The 25038-nt window shown below is 42.8% G+C and overlaps 1 protein-coding gene across 1 annotated transcript in view; it reads left to right on the top strand.

Moving 5' to 3' along the window:
* CAPN8 (calpain 8) overlaps positions 1–24584 on the top strand; it is a 29775-nt gene extending 5191 nt beyond the window's left edge. The window contains exons 3-21 of the mRNA XM_005151874.3: positions 5278–5396; positions 6567–6700; positions 6997–7165; positions 8051–8134; positions 8987–9072; positions 10433–10507; positions 11492–11652; positions 12341–12516; positions 14536–14547; positions 16178–16389; positions 16929–16965; positions 17647–17712; positions 18639–18696; positions 19255–19319; positions 20490–20558; positions 21848–21926; positions 22817–22933; positions 23537–23595; positions 24463–24584. Of these exons, the coding sequence (XP_005151931.2) occupies positions 5278–5396; positions 6567–6700; positions 6997–7165; positions 8051–8134; positions 8987–9072; positions 10433–10507; positions 11492–11652; positions 12341–12516; positions 14536–14547; positions 16178–16389; positions 16929–16965; positions 17647–17712; positions 18639–18696; positions 19255–19319; positions 20490–20558; positions 21848–21926; positions 22817–22933; positions 23537–23595; positions 24463–24486 (1802 nt within the window). The 3' untranslated portion in view covers positions 24487–24584. The remainder of the gene's footprint in view (positions 1–5277; positions 5397–6566; positions 6701–6996; positions 7166–8050; positions 8135–8986; positions 9073–10432; positions 10508–11491; positions 11653–12340; positions 12517–14535; positions 14548–16177; positions 16390–16928; positions 16966–17646; positions 17713–18638; positions 18697–19254; positions 19320–20489; positions 20559–21847; positions 21927–22816; positions 22934–23536; positions 23596–24462) is intronic.
* The last annotated feature ends 454 nt before the right edge of the window (positions 24585–25038 follow it).

Below are 25038 nucleotides of genomic sequence, written 5' to 3'. Positions count from 1 at the left end.
TGCAATGCAGTCACATAGTCTCAGTTATTAAAGGTGACTTATGAGGTTTTCTTGCAGCTATTTGAGTAAGTTAAACCCCAGAACTGTTTGCAGAAGTTCAAGAAGCAAGTGGCATAAATTTAGCTTAAATAATATAAAACACACTCAAACCCTCTCAGTTTAATATTGGCTTTCCAGATCCACACTGCTCGTATTCATGGGCACCTTTTGTCCTGAAGGAGGCTCAGAGGGTACTCCAGACACTGCAGTTCCCTTGGCCTGGGCTGTCAAGAGGTCCCCTGAAGCCAGCACAGATGCACCACTTCACACCAGCTGAGGAGCTCACCCCATCCATGTTTTGTTTGTGTCTTAAGGGCAGATCTGAGAAGATTATGGGTAGATTGGAGAACAAACCAAAGCCTGATAGTTCTGAGATAAATCCAATACCTTCAGAGTGAGCCTTTGGAGCTCCTGTAGGCAGGAAAGCGCTTAGTAGTTCTGGGTTTGTTCATTTATTTTGCTTTAGTCATTAATATGTCTTCTGATGTTCAATCCCATGGGCACTGGAGATCCTTGTTCTACATGTCCTAAATCTCGAAAAATATATTCACTGACAGCTCTGAGACCCCAAAGAGAAGAAAAGCTGGTCCTTTGCTGGGTGCTCCTTTGCCTTTCTGTACACAGCTGCAGAGCTTCATTCATTTCCATAGAAAAAATCAGGAAGCCTTCTGTAGAAATGTCAAAACAGGAACAACCTTTGCTGTTAGAAATTATGAAGCTGTATGTGCTTCTTTGAAGTCTGCTAGGTTTATGAGTTCTGAAGAAGGGCTTCCAGTGGAGACTAAAGCTGAGAACTAAATCTGCTTGGCAAACAGAGAAGCATGAGGCACAGTAGTGTATTTGGGTCCCTTCTGAATACCTTCTGAAATAGCAGGAAGCCGGGGTACAGTCTGTAGAGAGATAATTCTGTCAAGGCCAGACAGAAGCCCTGGGCAACATGGTCTGTGGTGAGGGATCCCTGCCTATGGCAGGGGGCTGGAACTGGATGATCTTATGGTCCTTCCCAACCCAAACCATTCTACGATTCCACTGTCCAGTTAGATCTTTGAACCAGGCATTTGGGCTTTTAGCTGAAACTCACCATCACTAGGTCACTGAAGAGTTTATATGCTCTGTGTCTAGACACTTTGATGATAGCTAAACCAGAAACCGAGCGTGGCTCTGTAGCAACTGAAACTAATCAGATTTCTCATTTATTTTCTGGCCTCCGCGAGTGCAGCACGCTTGGGTAAACATCATCAATACAGAGGAGTCACTCAGCTCCCAGGTCACTGAGGATTCGCAGTTCTCTGCAGCAATTCGATTATCTCTCTAAACCGGGAGGTGCTTGTGTAGCACTGAGAATACGAGCCATCCCCGTACACCTGCGAGCAGCAAGTGATCTTGTTTCAAGCACACTATGACACAGTAATTCTTCAAGATCATGTGGATATATATGTATATATGTGCACACACACACAGAGCGAGGCTTCACGTTTACCCTTTCCACCAAAAACTCAAGGTCAAAAATGCTTATTCTAATCTATGAATAAATAAATAAATAAATACTGTATGTTACCAACACTATAAATTACTTCAGATCCAGGCATCAAGCTGGCTTCTTTTTAGCACATTCAGCAGCAATGGTAAACGCTGTAATTGGCACTTGTCTGAAAGTTCAGTTCATTAAATATGAGGCTGAACACAAAGCAGTGTACGTGCCTGTAGGTGATTTAGTCTTGCAGGGCTAATGGTGAGAAAACTTTCTTAAAAATTAATTTCTATAAGCTGAAAGGCTACAACTTCAAACACATACAGTGAGCAGAAATGCTTTCTGATATTGGCATTCTTCTGACTATAACTGGATTGGAAATACATTCTAATTAAATATTTAATTCATTGGCCAATTAGCCTCATTTTTCTCTTCCTTCAAAAACTAACTGTTTAGGAAAGGAATCAGATAGTTTCCTCACAGTTTGGAACATTACTCATAACCTGCAGCTGAGTCAGGACAAGCTGCCTTTCTAGGGAACTTGTGCTTTTGCACTGTCCTATAGGCACAGCCACAAACAAACCTGAACTTTGCTGCTGAGCTTTCAAGAAGAGATGATGTACTGTCAACTTGTACTCTTTTAGAACTGGCAATATATTATCCAGTAGAGCTGAGAAAACTTATTAATAGGCCAGGATCCCATTGTGGTGTACAAGAAGATAAGAGGCAACTTGAGCAGTTTAGGCTCCATCCTGGAAGTTCTTTGATACGGACAGATTCCTGCATCCTCTTTAATTCGTCACAGGAGCTTGAATGTCATGCATCACCTGTATATAAATATGTTCCCAAACCATGTGTTCCTAGGCACCCCATGCAAACCTTTGTTTTTATCAAGTTCCTGCACAGCAGCCAATTCCCAGCTGGTTCCTTTTGGAATGCATGGTTGATGTTTGTTCAGCTATAAGCTTAGCCAAAGATATTAGGCTCCCAAGCAAGGTTTAGAGATAGGACTCTGCGTATCTTCCCAACTCAGTTCTTCCAACACAATTCTTCCCTTGCGTGCTTTGAGCAGACTTGCCCCTAATGCTTCCCTAGGAGGTTAGATTGCATGGTGTGCTTGCAGGAGGCAGAAGCGCCAATGTCACTCATTCTCCCAGATGCCAAGGAGTTAATTCATACTGTAAGATAGCTATAAAGGATTTCACGCTGCATTTGGCATCTTATGGAGTTGAGATTCTGGAGTTGTTTAGCTCCGAGTCAGGGAAGTAAATAACATATTTAAGGAAATCCCTCTTATTTCACTGAATCTTCTGCCTAATTGTGCATTAAACATACACCATCCTCAGCAAAGCCCAGAGTAGTTTCCCCTTCACTGGCTGTAAAAACCTAGCCTGGATCAGGAAGGGGAAACCCTTATAGATATTGCACATTGGGGAAGCACCAACTTGTCACTGCTGCAGACCTTCTCCAGTCTCACCACAAGTGGAGGGACATCACAGGAACACCAGGACCCCCACTCTACAACCTTCTGTGCTCCACGGTGTGCCAGGAGCAACCAGGGCAGCAAGAAAGTCTGGGTAGTTGAGAAAATGAGAGCTTAATTTATAACTTGATAAGGCTTTTCATCTTCCTCCTCTGAAGAGTCTTATCACCGTTATTGCTATCTCTCCAAGCAAAAGGACAAATTATAACAGCATAAGGAATACACCTGTACTAAGGAAAGCCCAAAAGAAATACATACAAAGCAGATCTGGGTGCTTATCTTATACATAGATACCTAAGGTTGGGAAGAACCTTCCAGACCAGAGAGCTGAGCTCTCTCCCACAGAATGCGAAAGAACCTCGAAAATAATTAGGTTGAAGATGAACTTAAGCTTTTTGTTCATAGTTGTTCTAGAGGCTGAGGCTTTTGGATTCTCTTTTCCATGTGCACAACAGCAACTCTCCCATTTCCAGTTTAAACACATCACAACCCTTTTAGTTTAATTTGTCTGTGCTCCTGTAAAAGAAATCTTACTTTTCAAGTAAGAGTGCTTGACTCAAACAGCTTTTCTGCAAAGTAGCATTCAACCTACCTCACACTTCCTCTTCAAACTTCACTTGTGTAACATGAGCAGAACAAAACTTCAACCTCTTCTCATAAGAAAGGCAGCTGGAGGGGGAGAAGGAGGTAATTCAGACATGCTTCTACCCCTTTGTACCTTGAATTCTCTTTCTTGAATGTGGCAGTCAAGATAACAGAGAAATCCTGGGGCAAGGCTCAAGCAGCACCTCATATACTAATACTAGGTTTTCCCTCCTGATTGGAAACAGAAGGGAAACACTGGGTACAGGATGGAAACTGGCTGGCACACTGGATAGACCACTCTTTTGCACCCATAATCCAATGAACCAGCTCCAGTGGTTAGTTACAGATCATCACGCCAGGGCACTTTGCTGCTGTTTCTCAAGTCTCTGCTTGCACAGCTGAAAACATCTGTTTGTTGCTCAGCTTGTAAGAGGTACCTGGGTATCACCCAGTGAATACAGGTAGCAGGGAGCATGAGCACCAGCAAGTCCCCATATCTTGCCTATACAATTATATTCATGATGGCACTATATCACAAAGCCCAAGTCAATATAAAGAGTTAACTGCTGCTCTAAGATACTAAATCATGCTACAGACTAAACTCTTTCCTCCGTTTCTCTGCTTAGCTTATTTCCACTGAAGCAAGAGCTATTATGTCAGTTCCTTTTGCAGAATATGCACATGCATAAAGAAACTATGTCTTGGCACAGATAATCCACAGGGAACTAGGAAAACAGACCTTCAGAGCAGTTTTCTTCTTCCAGACTTTCTGCACACCTCAGAAATAACACAGAATCACAAAAGTACTTCCTGCTGTTTGCAGCATGCAAACACTGTAGGAAACCCAGGAGCCAGTGAGATTCCCGTGGCACCACCTTTCATGTGATAGTAGCTTCTACTTCCCCAAACTCCAATCCACAACAAGCAGGTAACTATGCCTGCAAACAGCTCCAGCTGCAGGATGCACAGCCTCCAGGGAGGTTGCCTATTCTAACCAGGACAAGGAATGGGCCAGAGAAAAGCCTCACCTCCTTACAGTGTTCCCAGATGACTTCAGCAAATCAGTAGTAATAGCTCTAAGTTCCAATTCAGACCTTTGATAAATGGGCTAAGGAAGAATAACCACCCAAATTTTCCTGCTATCCAGCAAATAATCTCCAAAGATAGAACTGGAAGTCCCACCATCCTCTTACCAACTCAGAGCTTTTGCCCTCTTCTGGACACTTTCTAAACCCTTGCCTCTCCCAAGTGTGGTAGCTTGGGTTTAAAGTACCACAGCTCATTAACACTGTAGTGCCCAGCAGGCTTTACAACCCACATACCCCCAGAGCTTTCTCTCTCTGGCTATGTTCTTGACATCCTGAGGGAATTAACAAGCTTAGATAAAGCAGCCTGCTTTCACAGCTTCATTAAAAAATCAAAATAGCAAAGCCCAAACTAGACCATTGAAATTACCACCATGATCAGCCATAGAGGACCCAAGATACCTGTGCAGTCTGGGTGAGTAGAAAGTGAGCAAAAGAGAAATAACAAACCAGAATGGATTTCAGAACCAATATTGAGCCTGGCAGGACCTTGCAAAGCTCTAAATGCTGGCATTCAAGTCTAGAGGGAAGTGTGATATAATGGTGTAAGGCGCAACTCTGCAAACTCTTATTTATAAATGAACTTTTCTGCCATGTATCATATGTGGTTTTAGGTGACTGCTGGCTCCTGGCTGCCATTGCATCTCTCACTTTGAATCCAGACATTCTGTACCGCGTTGTTCCCAAGGCTCAGAGTTTCCAGAAGGACTACGCCGGGATCTTTCATTTTCAGGTACCTATATGATCAGGGTATTGAGAATAAAAAAGGAAAATCCTAGTATTTAGATAAAGCAGGATTGGTTTGTGTGTGTGTGTGTTTGGCACAGGCTAAATAGTCAAGAATTAAACTGTTTAAGTGAAATTGGTGGTGGAGAGGGAGAGAAAAGAAGAGCACAGTTAAATATTGCTAAGTGACACCTGCTTATTGGCTAGGTTCTGCTGTCTTACATCTGATAGGGCTCAGTGAGCTATACAGGGTTTATAAACTGAGCCAAACCATCATGCACCGTGAGTCAAGCCAAGCTCTGTCATTGCCAACTGTCAAGAATGAATTCAGGCTGATGTGGTTCCTTCTCCTCCTTCTCCTTCCTTTCCCTCCCTGTGGCTTTGCCTGGATTTCCTAACCTGTAGATGAAGTGTACTGGGACTGAGGCAACCTACTTTGACTGGAGGTTAGGCTCAGGTGTGAGCAATATGGATTCATTCTACAAAGATAAAGGAGGTGTTTTGGTGAGGACAGATGTTGTAGAGCCCACACCTATTGCTTTCGCCAGCTCATCTCAGCAGAGGGGGTTATTATGTGAGTTATCTTGTTTCCTTTCAGGACTGCATCAAATTATGGAGTGTTTCTACAGTTCAGACATAAAGTTAGCATTAGGAAAGTTTCACACATTTCCCAGTGTTTTCAGAAGGGATTGGCACTATTGAGTGTTTCCCTTTTGGCTGACCTCTCCTTGCAGCAGTTTTACAGGGGCATGGTTGTTTTATTTTCCAGTGGATTGGGCCTTAAAAGAGTAGACAAGAAAAGGCACTTTAGAGTATTCTGATTTGGATACTCTCAATTGATTTGAATTCGAACCAGCACTTAGAGCTATTACTACACACTAGCTTTCTGGACTCGCCACCATGGAGCTCAGACAGTGTTCCAAGTGTAATGCGTAACAAGTGGCTGTTAATATTACCTATCAGCAAAACTGAATACATTAAAAGCCTGCTCAGTGCTTCACAGGGCTGGGAAGGGTTTGCCTCTATTACAAGGGAGAAGAATACAACACAGGAATGAAACCTTACAGTGACTTATCCAGGGGGAGGTGATGACAGGCGAAGTGATAGGAAGATAGTAGTGTGGAGCTATTATGTGCACACCAGCTTCCATTATCTCTTCCTGTCTTCTTTCCATCAGTTCTGGCAGTACGGGGAGTGGGTGGACGTCGTGGTGGATGACCGGCTGCCCACCAGGAATGGAAAGCTGCTCTTTGTGCACTCGGAGGAAGGCAATGAGTTCTGGAGCGCACTGCTGGAGAAGGCCTATGCCAAGTACGGTGCCCAAGCAGGAGCAGCACTCCTGGGTGTGCAGAAGTTGACTGCCGAGGTGGTTGTGGTGCTAGACACAATGCTAGATAAATACACTCAAATGCAGCCTCCATTCTGTCTGTTATTTACTTATCTAGGTCCATAAAGGGTATTGCCAACTGTCTGTTTCAAGGGGTTTTACTGCTGGTGCTCCAGGTCACACTGATGTCTGATACTAAATTATAAACCCTTCTTTTTGCAGTGCCAATGCTTACAGGTGGAGATGGCCCCTGATAAAGCTCTTGTCATCTCTCCCCCAGGCTGAACAGCTCTTATGAAGCTCTCATAGGAGGGTCCACTATAGAGGGCTTTGAGGATTTTACTGGAGGCATCTCTGAGTCCTATGAACTGCGGAGGGCTCCTTCAAACCTGTATCAAATCATCCAGAAGGCTCTGAGAGCTGGGTCGCTACTTGGCTGTTCCATTGATGTAAGACACTGCTGCTGGCTTTACTCTCCTTGCTCTTCTCAGGGCTCTGGTCTATGCTGCAACAAAAGCTCAGACCAATGTTAGACATAGGCAGGAAGATCTAAGTAAAATCAAAGTCCAATTAATGGGAGAATTTTATTGATTTCACCTATAAAAACATTGGACTAAGTTCTAAATAACCAACTCTCATCATGCCTCCCTTTTGACAAGCATGTGATAATACTTAGAGCCATGGCACAAACTGTGGACTTCTCACATTTTGCTTTCATTCTCCATGTATCATTTCTCACTCAAATTCTGTGTAATTTCAGCTCCAGACCCTCGACTGTCAGAGACAAACTCTTTGAGATGTTTTCTTGTAGCCTGCAGTCTGACTCCGCTTTTGGTTTTCAGTCCTAAAGATTGTTAACACATGTAATACCAACTGTCTCAAGTTACAGATGATGTTTGTGTGTTACCGAAACTGCATGCCTTTCACACCCTGTTTCCTTATCTTGGCTAAAATCCTGATTCATGGCATATAAGATTATTCAAATTATTCAAATTTTGAGATGTTGGGTCTCAGCTGATGCAGACTAGATCTGAGTTCTCATGAGCATGTCTTTGCAAGTGACTGGGTCTGTTGCCTGAGCTGGGAACTGGATTTAGGTTTAGATTTCATTGTACATTCTTGAATTTCTGCTGTGCTAGGACTGCATATTTAGGGATTGGAACCATAGAGATGAAATTCTGCTGTGGATCTCACCTCTAATATACTTTGCATCAAGAATATTGATATTCATTCTGCATACTGCTGTGGATATCTTCCCCTATATTCATTTGCTCATGAAAGCAGAGTTCATGTACAGTATGTAGTCCTAAATGAGTATACTTTTATCACCGCAGATAACATCTACATCTGAAATAGAAGCAATCACAAGTCTGAAGTTGGTAAAGGGACATGCTTACTCTGTCACTGGAGCAGAAGAGGTAAGCCAGCCTCTCAAGGGCCATCATATCAACCAGCTTGGGCTTGCAATACTACACTGCCTTCAACTTTCTGATGTTTTTCTGTGACTGACCAAATAAATATGTTGCTTTCTGATGCACCCTCTTACAGTAAAAGGAAAGTACCTGCAGTACTTAGGTCAGAAGCTCTGTACTGGTAGTTATATACAGTATATATAGTATATACACTCATATATATAGTATATATAGTACAGTATATGTAGAGTGCAGTCTGCAACTTGTGTGGTACCAACAGACTGGAATACAAAACATAAAGGTGGGCCAGGCTGTAACTGAAATGGAGGGTACAGAAAGGAGGAACAGAAGAGGCAGCCTTTTCCCCATGTTTGTACTCCATGAATTGGGAGCGTGTACTTTGCCCGTCAGCACTAATGAGAAAGGAGTAAAAGCCTCTTTCAGGAACTGTGCCATTAGTCTCACCTTCACAGTGAGCCCTAAATACTCCTGCTCCTCTGAAACTGAAATCCTTACAGAGGTGCCCATGCCAAATAACCTCTTTTCAACCTTGCTGTGTTGTGCGATGTCTCCTGCTTTTGAGGATGTAGATATTCTGCTGGTTTGTAGCTGGTGTTTTTCCTTGCAGGTTGTTGTCATTGTAGGAAATGGTGAGTGCTGCAGCTAATGGCTTGCTTGGTGGCACGGGATAATGTAAAATAAGGGTGGAAGGTATCTATGTGTCTTCTAACTTTTGCAAATTGTAATTGACCGTATCACTCAAGTACAAATCATGTTTTATCCAGTCTGAAAAGCAATTGTCCTGTGATGATTGGAATAATGGAAGTGCTCACGCTCTGCTTGTTGTGGATCTTTTAGGTATATTACAGAGGACGGCTAGAGAAACTAGTGAGGCTTAGAAATCCCTGGGGTGAAGTGGAGTGGACTGGAGCTTGGAGTGATAAGTAGGTTTTTATATGCCCCTGCTTCTCTCTCTTCAGTGTATTTTGGTATCTTTTAAAAATTAAATTGGAACTATGGAGTTAATCCAATCACAAAGCACATTTAGGAGAGATACTGAATCAGTTGGAATAAACCACTATTAATTTATTAGCAGGGTTAGATATTGATCTGCTCTGCCCAGCGGACATTCTTCCCTGCCTCAGGCAGAGCTATCTAGTAAGAGCGAACAGTCCATGTTTTAATTGTGAGCCGACCAACGCAAGCCATATCCACATCATTTTGCAAGATAACTTTTCTCAGGTTGATCCTGATGGTGCCAGGACCTTAGGACAATATGCAAACCAATTCAATTCCTGGAAATTACAGCAGGGAAAAAAATATTGTGCCTCTGCTTCAACTCTAATGTTGTTTGGCTCTAAAGCAGACCAGTTTCTACTGGAGAATCTTAAAAAACTGGGGATGTTGACTAAGCAAAGGACCTAGAAGTTTGAAAATCTCTCAGAAACTGTCCGGGTTTCCACTATCCTGGAATCCAGGAAACTGGCAATGACAACACCTCTTTATTTTTGTATTTAGAGTGGTGTGAATTGCACTTTAATTAAGGCCACAATCTATTTTTTCATGCAGCACTTGGAGATTCCACTTTCCTCTCCTGATTGATTGACTGCAGACCTGGTGCTGATGTTGTATCACGCTTTAGGACAGAAAATAGAGATTAACATTGTAATTATATTCTTACCTTTACCAGAGCTGCTTTGCTCAGCCCCAAGTTAAGATGCCTCAGGCATGCACACATGCCATATCCTGATTTTATTACGCCTGTTTTACCAGGGCACAGCCCTGCTGAGGCAGGTACAGAACTGCATGGACACATGGGAGCGGATCAGAGCAGAATCCAGCTTTTGCTGCACTTGAACATCAGGATGGGAAAGGAGCAGTGACGTTTTCTGCAGTACTAATTCCACTGTTTCTCTTTCTTCTTTTGTGGGCCCAGCAGCAGAGCTTCTATCATTTCCCTAGGGAGACTCTCAGGCTTCCCAATAGATCTTACAGTGGAGAAGCTCTGCCTGAGTTTCAGGCTGCATGTTATCTAATCCAGCCAGTCTGAAATATTTGTACATTCTGGCTCCTGGCAGTGATGATTCAGCTTAAGGCTTATTTGCTGCATATATGGTTGCAATGTGATTCCAGCCTCATATAGTCAGGCTGTGGTGTGTACTAACATTGAGAGGGGCAGAAGGTCTAGTTGCTGAAGAAATACATACTCCTTTGTCAGCTGTAACCAAAGACAGAGCCTAGCCCTCTGATCTTCTTGTAGAATGAAACACAACTGAACAGCTTGCTTTTGTGTTTTGTCTGCAGTGCTCCTGAATGGAATTACATTGATCCCAAGCAAAAACAAGCTCTGGATAAGCAAGTAGATGATGGAGAATTCTGGTGAGAACTGTTTATTTAGATTAACCTTTGGGGCATTTTACATGCCTGTGTGCTCTTTAAGCAGTCCTTTCAGTTGGGTGGAGAGAAACTGCCAGCACCAAGGGGGTTAATAATGACATTGTTAGACTCGTGTTTATCTCCCTTCCCATTCAAATATTACCTTTTATTAGAGCTTGCATAATTCAGTGCTTATACAAAATATAGAGACCAGATGGTAATAAAATTAATGAGGTGGCAAGAATGAACCTCAGCTGCTCTACATTTTGAAGTTTATTTTTTTGCCTAAATGCTACACACTAATGAAAAGGTTTGGATTACCAGCTTGGGAAGAGTCTGTTTACCCAGACCTAATGGAAAGCCCATCCCACTTAGTTGATTATATGGATCAGTACTGAGCTCATGTCACTCTGCCCTAGACTGGGAAGATAAACGGCCACCATCTTGTAGTGCAATCAGATATACGGGCCATAAGGCACTGAGAAATGAGAACAGACCTCTGCTTGCGGCATGAAGTGATCAATGACTGTCACTCATGCAAATGTACTAGGAATGCTAAAAATAAACCTCAACCATAGAATTAAAGCAGAACACCAAACTGGAACGGTTCTTCTACAGGGTGACACTTTCTTAAGGGCCAAGTTTTGCTCCCATTAAATGACACCTCCTTGCACATTTTTTCCCACCAGTTTTAATAAATGAAGCATGATCATAAGGGATTGCCCACTGCTGGTGATGACAGGAAATGGTATGACTGAGCCCAGTATGTGTAACAGCCATTGACAACTGTCTCCAGCAGACACAGCTCATTAAAGGAGCAGGAAATTTATCTCCCAAAAGCCAGTTCCAAGGTTCAGAGTTCCATTAAATGTGCCTTTGGGCAGCTCTGTAGTAGTGATGTTTGCTGCCCTGTTGGGAGGGCCATCCATTTGTGGTTGCCTTGACTGTTGAGGCTGATGGACTAACCCTGGTCTTCTTGTGTGCCAGGATGGCATTTTCAGATTTTCAAAGGCAGTTCACCCGGCTTGAGATCTGCAACTTGACTCCTGACACACTGACAAGCAACGAGGTCAATAGATGGGAACTGACCCTATTTAATGGACAGTGGAGACGGGGTTCGACTGCTGGAGGCTGCCAGAACTACCAAGGTGGAGACCCAGCTAAGTGGTGAAAATACCAACCAAAACACTAAAAAACTATGTGCTTGTAAACTGGAAGGGGCTTTGATGGGAAGGGCTCAGAGGTACAGCTTTTTCTGTGTGGTTTAGACTGTAAGCAAAAGCTTGGCAGTCTAAATGAAGATCTAATTCACACTTATTTCCTCATCGGGGATTACCAGCCCTCTAAGCAGTTAATTCATGGCCGTGTTCTTTTCTTTTTTCTCTGTCTGCTTTTCCTGCTTACGTGGCTTTTGTTACTGACTGGAGCAATCCCCCAAAGGGTTGGGCAGGCCAGGGAAGTGTCACAGTTCAGTGACAGTGTTGTTTTCCATTCATTCTCAGGTTAGATCTCTGGAGGAGACGCTGTCTGGCTTTTGATCCTATTGCAATAATAATAGCCTTGGCCAAGGATGTTTCCTGGAGATAAATGACTGTCTGGAATTAAAGATACCAACTCCTCCCTGTTGGTTATTAGTCCCCAGAAAATACCTTGGTGCTTTGATTTGTCATGGCTCAAACTGATATTCAGCAAAACCCCATATAGCATAATGGAAAGGACTGGGAAAACTCCAAGCAAAAGTCCTTCCAAAGAGATACTCTCTATAATCCTAGTGACAGCTATCTTGGGTACAATGACATCAAAATCTTCTTTATGTCTCACCTTGGGTATTCTTAGCAACATACTGGACCAATCCCCAGTTTAAAATCCGGTTGGAAGAACCAGATGATGACCATGAAGGAAGTTTGAATGAGCCATGCTGTACCATATTGGTAGGCTTGATGCAGAAGTACCGCAGGAGACAGAAGAAGATGGGAGAAGCTCTGCTTAGTATTGGTTATTCGCTCTATCAGGTAAAGTTTGTTTCTGCTTGAAGGCTTTAGTCCCTGTTCAGTTATGCAGGAAAAAATTAGCACTGCGCTACATCTTGACACTCAGCACTACACTTCAATAAAACTGGATTTTGCAAGATGATTCAAATCCTCTCATTTCTTCCTGAACCACATAATATGGGAAGATTCAGATAAATTTAGGCTCAATTTTTGTCCCACTTTAACAGGAGAGCAGTGTAGAACTAGAGGCAGTAATTTAGCAACAGTCTCATTGAGAGCCTTCTCTTACAAAATCTGAATGGGGCAGGCTCAGGGTGCCTGGCAATTCCAGATAAGTGTTTCTGATTACAGCCTGTGGTTACTGCTCAGTAGTCACTTTCTTTTTTCTTCTTATTTTCCCCTTGTGTTTAAAAACTGTTTTCATTCATTGTCTCCCATGGTATTGTTCTGGTTCAGTATTTTTTTTGCCTTCTTTCTGGCAAAAGAAGGGGGTTTTTTCATTCTTCCAGTGTTGCTTCTATCTCTAAAAATATAATGCAGGGAAAATCTACAATATCACCTCTAATTTCTGTGATGTGAGAGAAGAAAATACAAAGATTTCCAACTAGTAGTATCATTCCCAATATCATATCTGGAGACAAGCAATTAAATGTTGTATAGATTCTTACTGGATGAAGATCATTAACCAGCACAGGTGGGAGCAGATGGGAATGGCTGACTTTTGCTAATAGATCTTGTGCAGCATGGTTCAAAACTAAGAAAGGTTTTCCCTAGTGCCTAAGTGTCTGCATACACAAATGGTTCTCACTGAGCACAATTCTGAGTTGCCATCTGTGTGGTACCAACTAGCCTGGCCAATTGGCATCCTGAATTTACACATTTAGGATGTTTGTCTGCTCATATCACTGAGTACAACCGTGGAGAAGTTAGCAGAGCTTTTGTGCTTTACATTATTTCATCCCATCTGCCTCCTCTGACTTTTTTCCATAGTAGGGTAGACTTGGTGACTCTTAACAAGATAAAGACTTTCTTTTGAAAGACATTGCTGCAAAGTTATCTCAGCTAGACATCCAGCTATGACCCATGTCACTTGGATCATGCGCTGTCATAGATTGACATCATTGCAGCTGATGCTGTGGCTGAGAAGGCCCAGTTAGGACAACATGGATGGTGACCTAAAGCAGATCTCTGCAAGGGAAGGTGAAAAGATGAAAAGATGTTTAAGTCCACCTGTCCTTACTTATGCTGTAAGTCAAACAGCTCAAACTGCCTACTGACAATAATGGTGTGTCCATCACCAAGCTCCTGGCCTTCTAGCATGCTAATTTTAAGGAGCAAGACCTGAGGTTTTCTCAGGCTCCACAGTGATTGCATGAGTGATAATTTCAAAAGATTTTTTGTGACTTGGGACAATTGTCTCTTTGTCTCTCACTGGATCCTGTGATTTCAAGACAACTAGTTGGTTTTGGAAAAGCTATCTTGTATTCATAGGTAAATTAACACAGCAATGTAGTTTGTTTAGGAAGGGCCATATAATGAAATCTGTTACTTGTTGTAATTGCCTTACAACAATCTCCTCATCCTCAGGTTAAGTGCTAGTGATGCTGGCCTTCTATTTTCATCATACTGCAGTAACAGTAAACTTTAGATTTTAGGTGTGTAGTGATAAAATCCTCAATTTGCTTTTGGTTAGCAAAATGGGGCTAACTTGTTGACCTTCCTGACTGAACATTTAAAGGCTTACCTAAATACTTCCAACCAATAGTATCATTGACACCACCATGTAGGGAGTAAAGCAACTAAATGTAGAGATTCCTCTAGGTGAAGATCTTGTTTTTCCTTTGGAACAGCTGTTGCACAAGCTAGAACTACATAACTGATACTGCAATATGTGGTTGTAAATGAAAATGATGAAAAATGTGTCTGAAGGAGGCTTTATCTGTGCTTTGTGTTTAGTTGGTTTGTTTGGGGTTTTTTTACCCTGATGACAGATGCAGGTATATAGCAGCCTTTAACATTGGCTCTTTCTCTTCCTTTCAGATTCCTCAGGAGGTACGTAATCTCTGCTGAAGATTTTTACAATCCAGATGGACACCTCCTGTTGCACTGGAGAATTTAGCTACCAGGAAGACTTTGCTCTTGGCTCACTGGACTAGTATCTCAAGTTCTAAATAACTATTTCCAAGGCACAAGGCTTTATTTACAGATATCTGAGTGCCAGTCTTGACTTCATTTATACCATTTGAAATCTGGCTTCCACTGAGCTTATGTAACAGAAGTCAGAATTCACCTATTTAGTACAGGTGAAGGCAGAACAGAGTCTGCACTTTAAAACTGAGAAAACATAGCTAATGGTGTTTAGAGGAATCCCAAACCCTGTGACAGCGAACAAACCCCACTCAACCTTCTCTAATCCTCCCAGATGTCAATACTGAGGTAAAGAGACTTTTCATTCCAGAAGAAAGAGACCCCAGGGGTGTCTGACAGTAATAATAACCTATACTCATTACTGAGGTCCAGCAGCCTGTGCTGCCAGATTTCCTTGGCTTTTCAGACATTTTCTTCTCTCTCAGTAAATGAATGTGTATTCATCTAGCAATTAACTGTGCTCTTGTAAGAGCCTTGCCGATGCAAAGTGAAAATGAACTTTATATAATGGAAGAGATATGGATCTGGCTTCTTAATCTTTGCAGTCTCACTTAGCTTAAGATTGAGTGAGGAGAAAGGATGGGGCTGTTGAATAAATACCAAATCCAATCTGATCTTCAGAACAAATTGGAAAAAAAAAAACGTATTTTTCTGCAGTTTACAACAGAAAAACTGAATGACTATAAAATGAAAGGTAACATCTTTGTATGCTCTGATCTTAGACAGCCAGAAACTCTACCTCTATGCAATATTCCCCACCCATTGTCAACCACACAGTGCCTTTTGTGGATCACTGAATCACACTTTTTGAAAGACATCCGTGTGGAGAAAAAGTCATGAATAGGAGGTTTATAGCACAGATGTTGTTCTTACACTGCTGTTTCTTCTTACACCAGTGCTTTGTTTTTTGAGTTACACAGTATTTCACTTGCTTAAGGATATATTGCTATTAATGAAAACTTGAGCACTATTTTCCACATAATCCAAAGGAATATCCTTAGTATTCCTCATAGAAGCTGGATAAATCATCTCATGTGGCCCCAGAAGTCTCATCCTTGTGACTACTGCTTTGTCCTGCTTATTGTTTTTTCTATCTGTTAAAGAAATCAGAGATGACAATTCCTGTGTAATGAAGAGATTTATCCCATGCCATCAATTGCTCAAAAATATCCTGCAATTTAAATCTGCATTAGCAGCCTGTGAGAGCAAAAACTGCTCAATACATGAACAACTGAAGTACGGTTTGACCAGATATGAGCACACATTATGGTGCTTTCATTTATATTGTATCACAGATTGTAAAGAGGCATGTGAAAAAATAATCTTTATAGAGAAAGATGTTTACCTCTTCTAATTATCTGCCTGACTGTTTCCTATAACAGAACCCTGGTGGTTATCTTTTATGCCATCACTTGAGAATTTATTGTTTTATACTAAGAAAAACTTGAGATGGTTTTAAAGCAGTGAAATTGAAGGAGGGTGTCTGGCTTCCCAGTGAATTGTCAAATGGTTGCTAACACACATTTCCCAACAGCTGGAAAACCACACAGACATTCATATGAGCCGTGCTTTCTTCACAAGGAACCAACCGGTAGGCAGGTCTGATCCTTACATCAACCTGCGTGAAGTCTCGAGCCGCATGAAGCTGCCCCGGGGCGAGTACCTCATTGTGCCATCCACTTTTGAGCCCTACAAAAACGGAGAGTTCTGCCTGCGAGTGTTTTCTGAGAAGAAGGCTAAAACTCAGTGCGTACCTTCTCTGTAAAGCCTCCTTTTCTGCTGGCAGGGCACACAAAGGAGAAGGTCAGGTGTTGCACCCACATCCCATACTCTATCTTTTCTCTTTACCAGCAAAATAAGCCCATTTCTAGGACCTATTTTCTCACATAGTCTACCATACATGTGCACACCCATGGTAGAGAGTCATGGCTCATAAGATGGCCTCCACCAAACACTCAGGTGATAACTAGATCCCACAACTAAAAAGTGCAGGATTTGGGAATATGATGACAAGGAGGTGGTTTTAAAAGGGTTGTATCAACAGCAGCCACTGAATGAAAAAGCTGGAGTCTGGATACAAGAACAACAAGGCTGGATTTCTCAAGGAAAATATCTTCAAAGTGGTGGGACAGACAGAGGTGGGAAACTTTGGAAGCAGGAAACCTGGGGGCTTGCACTGTGCATTCATTAACAGCTTATGTTAAACCAGCTTCTTTTGCTAATCATTTTAAAGGCAAATGGTAGGATCATCATTTCTGGTTGTTTTCTTTCCTTTTTTTCCTTAGGGTAATAGGTGATGTGATATCTGCAAAACCATACGAGGTAAATATCTTAACTGGGAGGATCATTATTTCTTTGTCTTATCAGACTTCTTCATAACGTAGGGGCAAAAGAGGGGCAAGGTTTTAACTTCTCCCTGAGCTGGGATCACAGTATGTGTTTGTGCTTAGGAAGAATATTTTTGGGGATATTTATTTATGTGACATATTTATGGGGATTCTTTACATATCTCCATATCTTAGTTTCATGTGCATTTTCATGTACCTGGGGCCTTGGGGCACAGCAACTGGACCCTTGTAGACTGGTCTGGAGCACATTAAATTGTTCTTCCGTCTAGCACAGGTAGGAGGAGGCAGCGGGGGCACAGAATGATCCTTTCCATAGAAACAAATAGTCTTCCTGAAATTGCAAAATCAGACTGCCAAGGAGCTGCTGAACTGCTTTGGCCAGGGGCAGCAGCATTTTCACTGCAGCTATTTCATAAAACTGGCTTGGTAGCAGAAGAAAACTTTTACATCAGTCTCAGGAAGTATTTACTCCCACATGAAGCCAGCCCCTGGCTGGTTGTGATTTAAGCAGTGTCTCTGTTTTGCCGTTGCTGCAGAGCAAGTGCTCATTTTCCTTTGCTGTAAGTAGTCCCCTGTAAAGCTGCTTTACGATATGCGCAGCTTGCTTTCCAGAACCACCTTGTAAACCACACTCTCGGTCATCTCTTTCCTCTAGCCTCGTGTTGACAACAAAGATACAGATGATGAGTTCAAGGCTCTGTTTCAAAAGCTCTCTGGAGAGGTAAGTGGATTAAAGTGAAAGAAAAAGATTGGGACCTCTCTGTTACAATTATGCAAATATTTGACTTACTGATTCCTTTTTCTGTCTGCTCTTCAGAAAATCAAGCACTTCTCTCTTTTTATTACGTCACGACTTCAGTTCAATTTCTTTTTCAATAGAGCAGTTTTACTACAATGTTCTCCTTATTGGTGCACAATGTAATTTGTTCCCTCTGTAATGCAGGGCATGGGATAACTTTGAAAATAAGGGTGGTAGGAGTGAGGACTGTGGAAATACTATCCCAGGGTGAAATAAATTACCTGTGGAGTTACTGTATAATTCAGACAATTGCCTCATTGGCCAATTCCTTCCTTTTTGTTTAGAAGCCCCAAAAATTGGGAACCTGTTGGCTGAACCTCCTCTCTATTTATTGTATTTGACAAACAATATCTACAAAGCCCTGTTGCGCTACCCTGTGGCTGTCATGTCAGATTTCCTCTTAATGAACAGGTGGCCACTGGCATTGGAGAGGGAAAACATCTTGTTAGTTAGAAAGACCTGTCTGAGTTTTGAGAGGGCAATTTTAGTATTGTTTGATTGGTAGTTTCTATAAGCCTGGAAAATCTCAAATCTCAAATGATCTCCTGAACAAGAAAGACAACAGTCACCCAATTCAGTCAAATCTGTTACAACATTAACATTTGCTGGGTTATGGCACCTAACGTAACACTTGATTTCCATTTGAAAGTGTAGGAAATATGGTTTCTAAGGATCTCCTCCATGGAATGTATGATGGTAAATGTGAACCATTACAAAAACATCAAAGGTTTACATGCCTTAGATACAGAAGCAAAATGGTCTCGGGGTGTCTGACAGCAAATGAATATAGCTTGTTTCAAAAGTTGCTTTTGTGTTAACACTTCAAGTATGTTTTCTTTTCTGTCCAGGACTGTGAAATGACTGCAATTGAACTTAAAGCTATCCTAAACCAGGTTTTGGCTAAAAGTAAGTAATGTTATGTAGTTCCCATTGAACAGAGCTGAGAAGCACATGCTGAAATAGCAAGGCATAAAGTTGCTCTTTGGTCAGTGAACGTCTGTTCTTGGGTCCATCAGCACATGAATTGGATCTGTGCTAACAAAATCCAGCTCTATCAGCTAAGAGGGATGAAAATCTGAGTTTGTGCCTGAGCTCAGTGTCTCCTGCTTTGTTGAACCTCTAATACAGGGGCAAAAAGTATCAGTTGGTGCTCCCATTCCAAGCCAGCTGATCTCCTGCAGAGGCACTATGTTCCCTCTATCTTCCTGGGACAACAACCATAGGAAGATATGCTGCTGCATGATTTCAGTGAACAAATAGAGGCTTACCACCCCCAAACCCAATAGCCCTGCCTCTGTGCCAAAAAAGCCATGTTAATCAGCAGAAGGAAAATAGTGGAAGAAATGGCAGAGCATTTACTTTGATTATAAGATTTTTAAGATGACTGACATTTTCAGGGTTGTCTGCAGGAAAATATTTGTCAAAAAGTATTCCTGACCTGGATTTTTCTTTCTTCTTGTATAGGAAAGGATATTAAAAGTGATGGATTCAACATTAACACTTGCAGAGAGATGATCAGCCTTTTAGATGTATCCTTTGAACATCAGTTCATCACCTTTAAAGTCTCTGGATATCATTGCAAAAGCTCCTGCCAAGATGGGCTAAGTTTACATTTCCATTGTCCAGGCACACGGTTGGAGGCATAAAATTCAGTCAAGCAGCTCTATCAGCTCAGAGTGGCAGAACCCTGAACCACGTAATCATGAGCTGCTTCTCTCACCTGCTCTGCATCTCTCATTGCTTAAACTTTTCCCTAAAAATAGCAGGGGAAGAAGCAAGGACCTTCTGCCTGGATGCATCTGTACAGTTTCAGATGCATACACCGTGTGCTTGGCAGGAGGCAGGTTTTAAGCACAACCTCAACCTCTAAGCCAGGTACTGCTTATAGAGCACAGAGCTCAAAGCAGTAGAGACAAGCTGGAGAGCGTCTTCAAAGGGGGAAAGCTACATCAACATGCTGTGCCTCCCTCTGTTCTGCATCGCTTGTAGGACACATGGGAGCTAATAAGCTTTGTGTAGCCAGAGGAAAAGGAGAGGTCAGCACATGTGCCCAGTACTCCCTTGATGTGCTGGGGAGGTAGCCAGTGTACTGGGAGGGTCAAGAACCATGCTGCAGTTCTGTTGTTGGTCTCATGGTCATGTTGAGGTCAGCAGGGATTAGCTGTGGATCTTGTGGATCACTGTCTGTTAGAAGTGATGCCTTTGCCGTACACTCCAGCCTCCCAAACCCACCAGGGCAACTCAGCATCATAGGGGCCAACTTCTTTCTGCATAATTCTCCATAAGAAGAGATGTTCAAGATCCTAAAGGACATGGGGGAAGACTCTGTAGCCTACTATTGCCTGTCTCTGTTCACTGCCTCTGGTTTCTAACACTTTGCTGAGAGGCCAGTCCTCTTTTTCCCTAAGGATTCTAATCTGCTGTAAACTGTGCAAAATGCAAGTGGATCTCATCGTGCTTATATATTTAGCAATCCCATATATCATTCCTTGAGAGTGCAGATAGCCTAGAAATTCTTGGCATGCTTTTAGCCAAGCAAATGTGAAGCTGTAGGAGTGTCTGTGTGAGATGGAGATGCATTCCAGATGAGAACTAATGGTATTAAGATGACACTGTGATGCATGATTTACTTTTATCAGCTAGTTTTGCTAAGGATAGAAGAATCCTGAATTTGTGAGCCATGCCTTAACATGACCCAGACCAACGGGACTGGCACCTTGGGACTTGTAGAGTTCAAGACACTTTGGATGAAGATTCAAAAGTATTTGGTAATAATATCTCTGACTGTCTCCCCTTCCTGCTCAGCTCTGAAGTACAGATCCAGAACTTAGGGTTAAGCCACCACAGGCAGATGCACTTGGAAGCCTTCCTTCTCATGGCTGGAGCTTGTTCCAGGGCTCAGAAACACCTCCTGATTTAAAAGGGCCCAAGCAGGTCCTCTTTCACCTTGGCCCCACCGTACTCCATAATTTGTAATACCTTATGGGAAGCCAGATTAACCCTCTTTCATTGTTGGCAAAGACGGTTCTCTTGGCTGCCTGCTGTATTAAAGCTCATATGAACATATTTCTGCTGTTGCAGTATGTTACGTTGCCAGCTGAGTCCCAGCAAACATAAGAAACACAAAAACCTGGCTTTGTATTTTTAAGATTTTTGAAGTGCTGAATTAATTTTCTGGCAGAGGATTTAAAATCCAAGTTCACCCAGAATCAAGCAGTCTAAAGGAAGGTCAAATGTGGACCTGCTTTCTTTGACAACATGCCTTTCAGACAAGCCTGCTGCTACTGTTCTTGATTCAGGTCAGCACAGAACATCTGTCCTGGAGGTTCATGAAGAAGTGATGGGCTCATGAAGCACCATATGGATTCTGGGGCTGGTATCAGCAGAACAAGCCCTGAGAACCAATTCTAGTCTGAGCTGTAGGTCTGTGTGGTATCTAATTCTCAGTAACAAGCCTGCTGGCAGTAGGAAGCATCTGTCATCGTGTCTGAAATATTAAGCAAAATGGACTCTGTCTCTTGCAGTGTTTGCCAAATGATAGGATATTTTCCTCAATGGCCTGTCTGCCACCATGTAATGTGGAGGCAGGCAGGCCGGCTGCCAGCCCTTGGGAACGTGTTTCCCAGGCTGCCTTGCTTGCCAGCAACTACTTGTAACATTCCAGGGGCTCATTAATGTTTCAGAGAGTAGGAGCTTGGGCTGGTAGGGGCAGCCCCTGTCCCAGCCATCAGAATCCGGAGGCACAGCAGAGTGATGGTGTGGACATAGCAGAGGTAGGTATGATTGTCCTGGCGTTAACCTAGCTACATGAACAGGGAGGATGGCAGGGCACAGGCTGCAGGAAGGACTAATAAACCAAGGTTAAAGCCTAGAGGAGCCCTGATTGTTTCATTCTGGCTGCTAACCCCTTGTGAGCCTCCTGTTACCATGTCTTCAATGCTGCTGTTATGCATCTATGAAAGCCAAAGCCTGCCTGACTATGCTTGCACCATTGCATTGCTGTGGAGGCACACATTGAAAAGCTGTCTCCTCATTCCGGCATTCCCCTCTGCTGCAGGAAATCTATAAGAGAGTGGACAGTGACTACTCTGGCACCATAGACTCCCACGAGATGCGAAATGCCCTCAGAGAGGCAGGTGAGTACACTGCTTGGGGACACCACTGGACCATCAAATATTGGAAGAACGTGAAGGTTGTTAAAGGCTCTGTTTCCTTCCCATCTCCTAGATCACAGAATTGCCAGTGCCATTCTCCGTTCCTGACAGTCACATAAAACGATGTCCTTTTGCTTTTATATACATCAAAACCCATCCTCTGCTCTGCATTATGAGCCACTGATACTTTTGTCCACGCTGTGACCATTGCTTATCCATCTGATTATTACTTGCTCCATTTTTGGCCTCATTATTTCCTAATCTGATTGTCATCTTTCAGAGCTATGTCCACATCCTCTCTTCCCTTCATTTCCTCCCACCACCTTTCTTTACACTAGAGAACATGCAAGCCTGATCAAGGCCTGCCCCAACAATATCCTGTCTGATTGTCTGCTATTCACTTTTAGAGCAGTGCTTGCCAGCTCAGGGGCATCTACAGGAGCACTGTTTTTTTAATCTGTCTTGTGTTTGATGGAGTTTATGTGAATGATCCAGAGACAGAAATAGCATTAATATGGGCCTGAATAGAGCCCAATGTGTCATGTGAGCAGTAGGCTCTACTGCAATCACTGCTATTCAGCTGCAGTGCCAAGACTCGCTAATTAGGGGTTTATCTGGGGAACATAGGGCTGCTTATGCTCTGAAACAATGTGAAATATGCAGCCTGGAAAAATGCTATGGGAGAACTTTATGCCTCTCTTCATCCAGCACAATAGGCTTTGGAAAGGACCTACAGCAGAGGTAGGTGCTGGAGTTCAGTCCTGTCCTTCACCCAGGTCTGCCTGCAGCTGCAGCAGCCCGTGGATCAGTCACATCAAAGACAGCAGATTAACCTGCTGTGTCAGTGACTCATGTGCTTCCTATGCCTTCAGGTTTCATGCTCAATGATCAGATGCAACATAGCATTGTCCTCCGCTACGCCTGCAGCAAGCTGTCCATTGACTTTGACGGCTTCGTGGCCTGTATGATCCGCTTGGAGACCCTGTTCAGTAAGTGCCTCCATTCACCAGCCATGGGGAATTCCTGTAAACTTTGGGGTTTCATTAAGTATTTGGTGTCTTTTAACTGTGAATGTAGCAAATTTCATGGCACTTTGAGTGTGCCAGCAAAACTGTGTCTGCCAGAGCAAGCAGAAGAGAAAAAGCAGAAGTCTTTCTGTCTGAATGATCCTGGAGAGTGGAGGGACATGTTTGCATAACCTACCGCACTCTTCTTTACAGTCATCTGCACTTCATGGTCAGTGTTCTGGTCCCCAGGTTGCCCCAGCTCCAATAAATGGTACCATTTATCATTTATAGTCCTTACTCAGATCTGATTTACAGGTTTGTCCCCAGATCATACCAGATGCTACTGCATCAGATTTTGTAGTTGTCCTGCTGCCAACTCCTAGTTTGGGGCTGTAGATCTATTCCGCCACATGAAGTGGCTTAGAAATTACTTGTAAGAGGAAAGAAAAACAGCTGTAGTTTTATCTTACAGAACCAGTCTAGATTTCTAGTAGATCATGGCGAAAAGCCAGATCTCTACATTTTGTCAGTATTTCTCTACATGCCAAATTCTGTAGTTTATATTCTATATATTCTGCTTTTCAGAAGTGTTTCATCTCCTGGACAAAAAGAAGAGTGGAGTCATACAGCTCTCTCTGGCTGAGGTAAAGCTGGTTAGATTGAAATACCATCTGGGTAAGCTACAGCAGTGGACCACACTAAAATACATTTATTTCAAATCACTCTTATAAGTGTAAACTCAACAGTGATTCAGAGGGAAAGTTTGTTTATGTGAAAAGGTTTTTCAGTTCAGAAGGCCTGTCTGAATCGGTAGAATGAACATTTACCTTACATGAGCAAAAAAGTAAAGATATATTTGAAATGCCTGAGGTTGCTTGAGAAGATGCTTACACAGCGTGTTTCACGATCTACTTTTAGAGGGAAGTGGCCAGTTCTTCAGAAAACACACAGCAGGGAACTGTTCTTTTTTGGCAGAGAATGTACCTGCCAGAATTAGAAGAGACCCTTAATGGTGTCAGGTCTTCTTTTCCCCACATTGTCTTTAATGCACATTTCTCCAGCTGAAGCTGTAATAAAAGCAATCAGCTTGAGTCTTCCCTTTGCAGAATACAAATATATCACAGGCAACAGCTGGAAGGGGCCCCAAGAGGTCCATCCAATTAGTCCTCTCAGCTGAAGCATGGCTCAAAGGGAGGACGATGGCTAGGAAGGCCTGTGACCTTCAGTCACAGTTAGTTTAAAATGAACTGAACTTGTACATGGCATATTCCAACCCTGGAATTTTTCAAAGGCCATGCAGTTTGCCCTGGAGGACCACTTGCAATGTCTGGGGCTGATCCTGGCAATACGTTTCCCCTGAGTTCCAGAGCAGATGGATCATATGTGTATTACAGATTACAACTCAGCTCCAGCCTTTCCCAGCTTGTTCTCCCAGAGCTGTGACAGAGTGCACCAGTAGCATCTTGTGGACCTTCCAGATGGTCTGACTCCTTGTTCTGTTTCTCCTTCAGTGGCTGTGCTGCACATTGGTTTGAACCACGGTCAATGAATTCAGCAGAGATCTCTGAGGCTCTTCTGAACACAGAACCACTCAGTTGGCTTCTCTTTGTTATGAAAAACAGAATCTTGTTTTTATTACTGGCAAGTTATTTTAAACCCACTAGAAATAAAGTAATCTCCCATCAGTTATTAAATAAATGCATTCTTGAATGAAAAGAGATAAATAAAACAAACCCCAACCCAACCTACTTTACTTTTCCTGCCCAAAGAGTATTTGTGTGTCATGCTGAAATGTCACAAAATTTGACTTACCATAGATAGGCCCAGGTGGCTTTGGTTTGACTTCTTTCTGTGCTTTGAAGTTCAGCAGTGTTCAGAATCCTGGATCTCCACTGCCTGACACATCCATCATATGTTTCACAGAGACAAACTCATGCTCAGAGCATGGGTAAAACCCATGTAGCTGCTCTGGCTACTTCCCGTCCCAGCCAATTGTGCTCTTTGGCAATGCCAAGTGCCCACAGAAGCTGGAGGTGAGGGACTCACAGGCAAGCAATGAACTGCTGAGAGCACAGGGAAATCGGGCA

The sequence above is a fragment of the Melopsittacus undulatus genome, chromosome 3, assembly GCF_012275295.1.
Source record: "Melopsittacus undulatus isolate bMelUnd1 chromosome 3, bMelUnd1.mat.Z, whole genome shotgun sequence".
Taxonomy (NCBI): Eukaryota; Metazoa; Chordata; class Aves; order Psittaciformes; family Psittaculidae; genus Melopsittacus; species Melopsittacus undulatus.
This window is presented reverse-complemented; position numbering and strand designations above follow the sequence as displayed.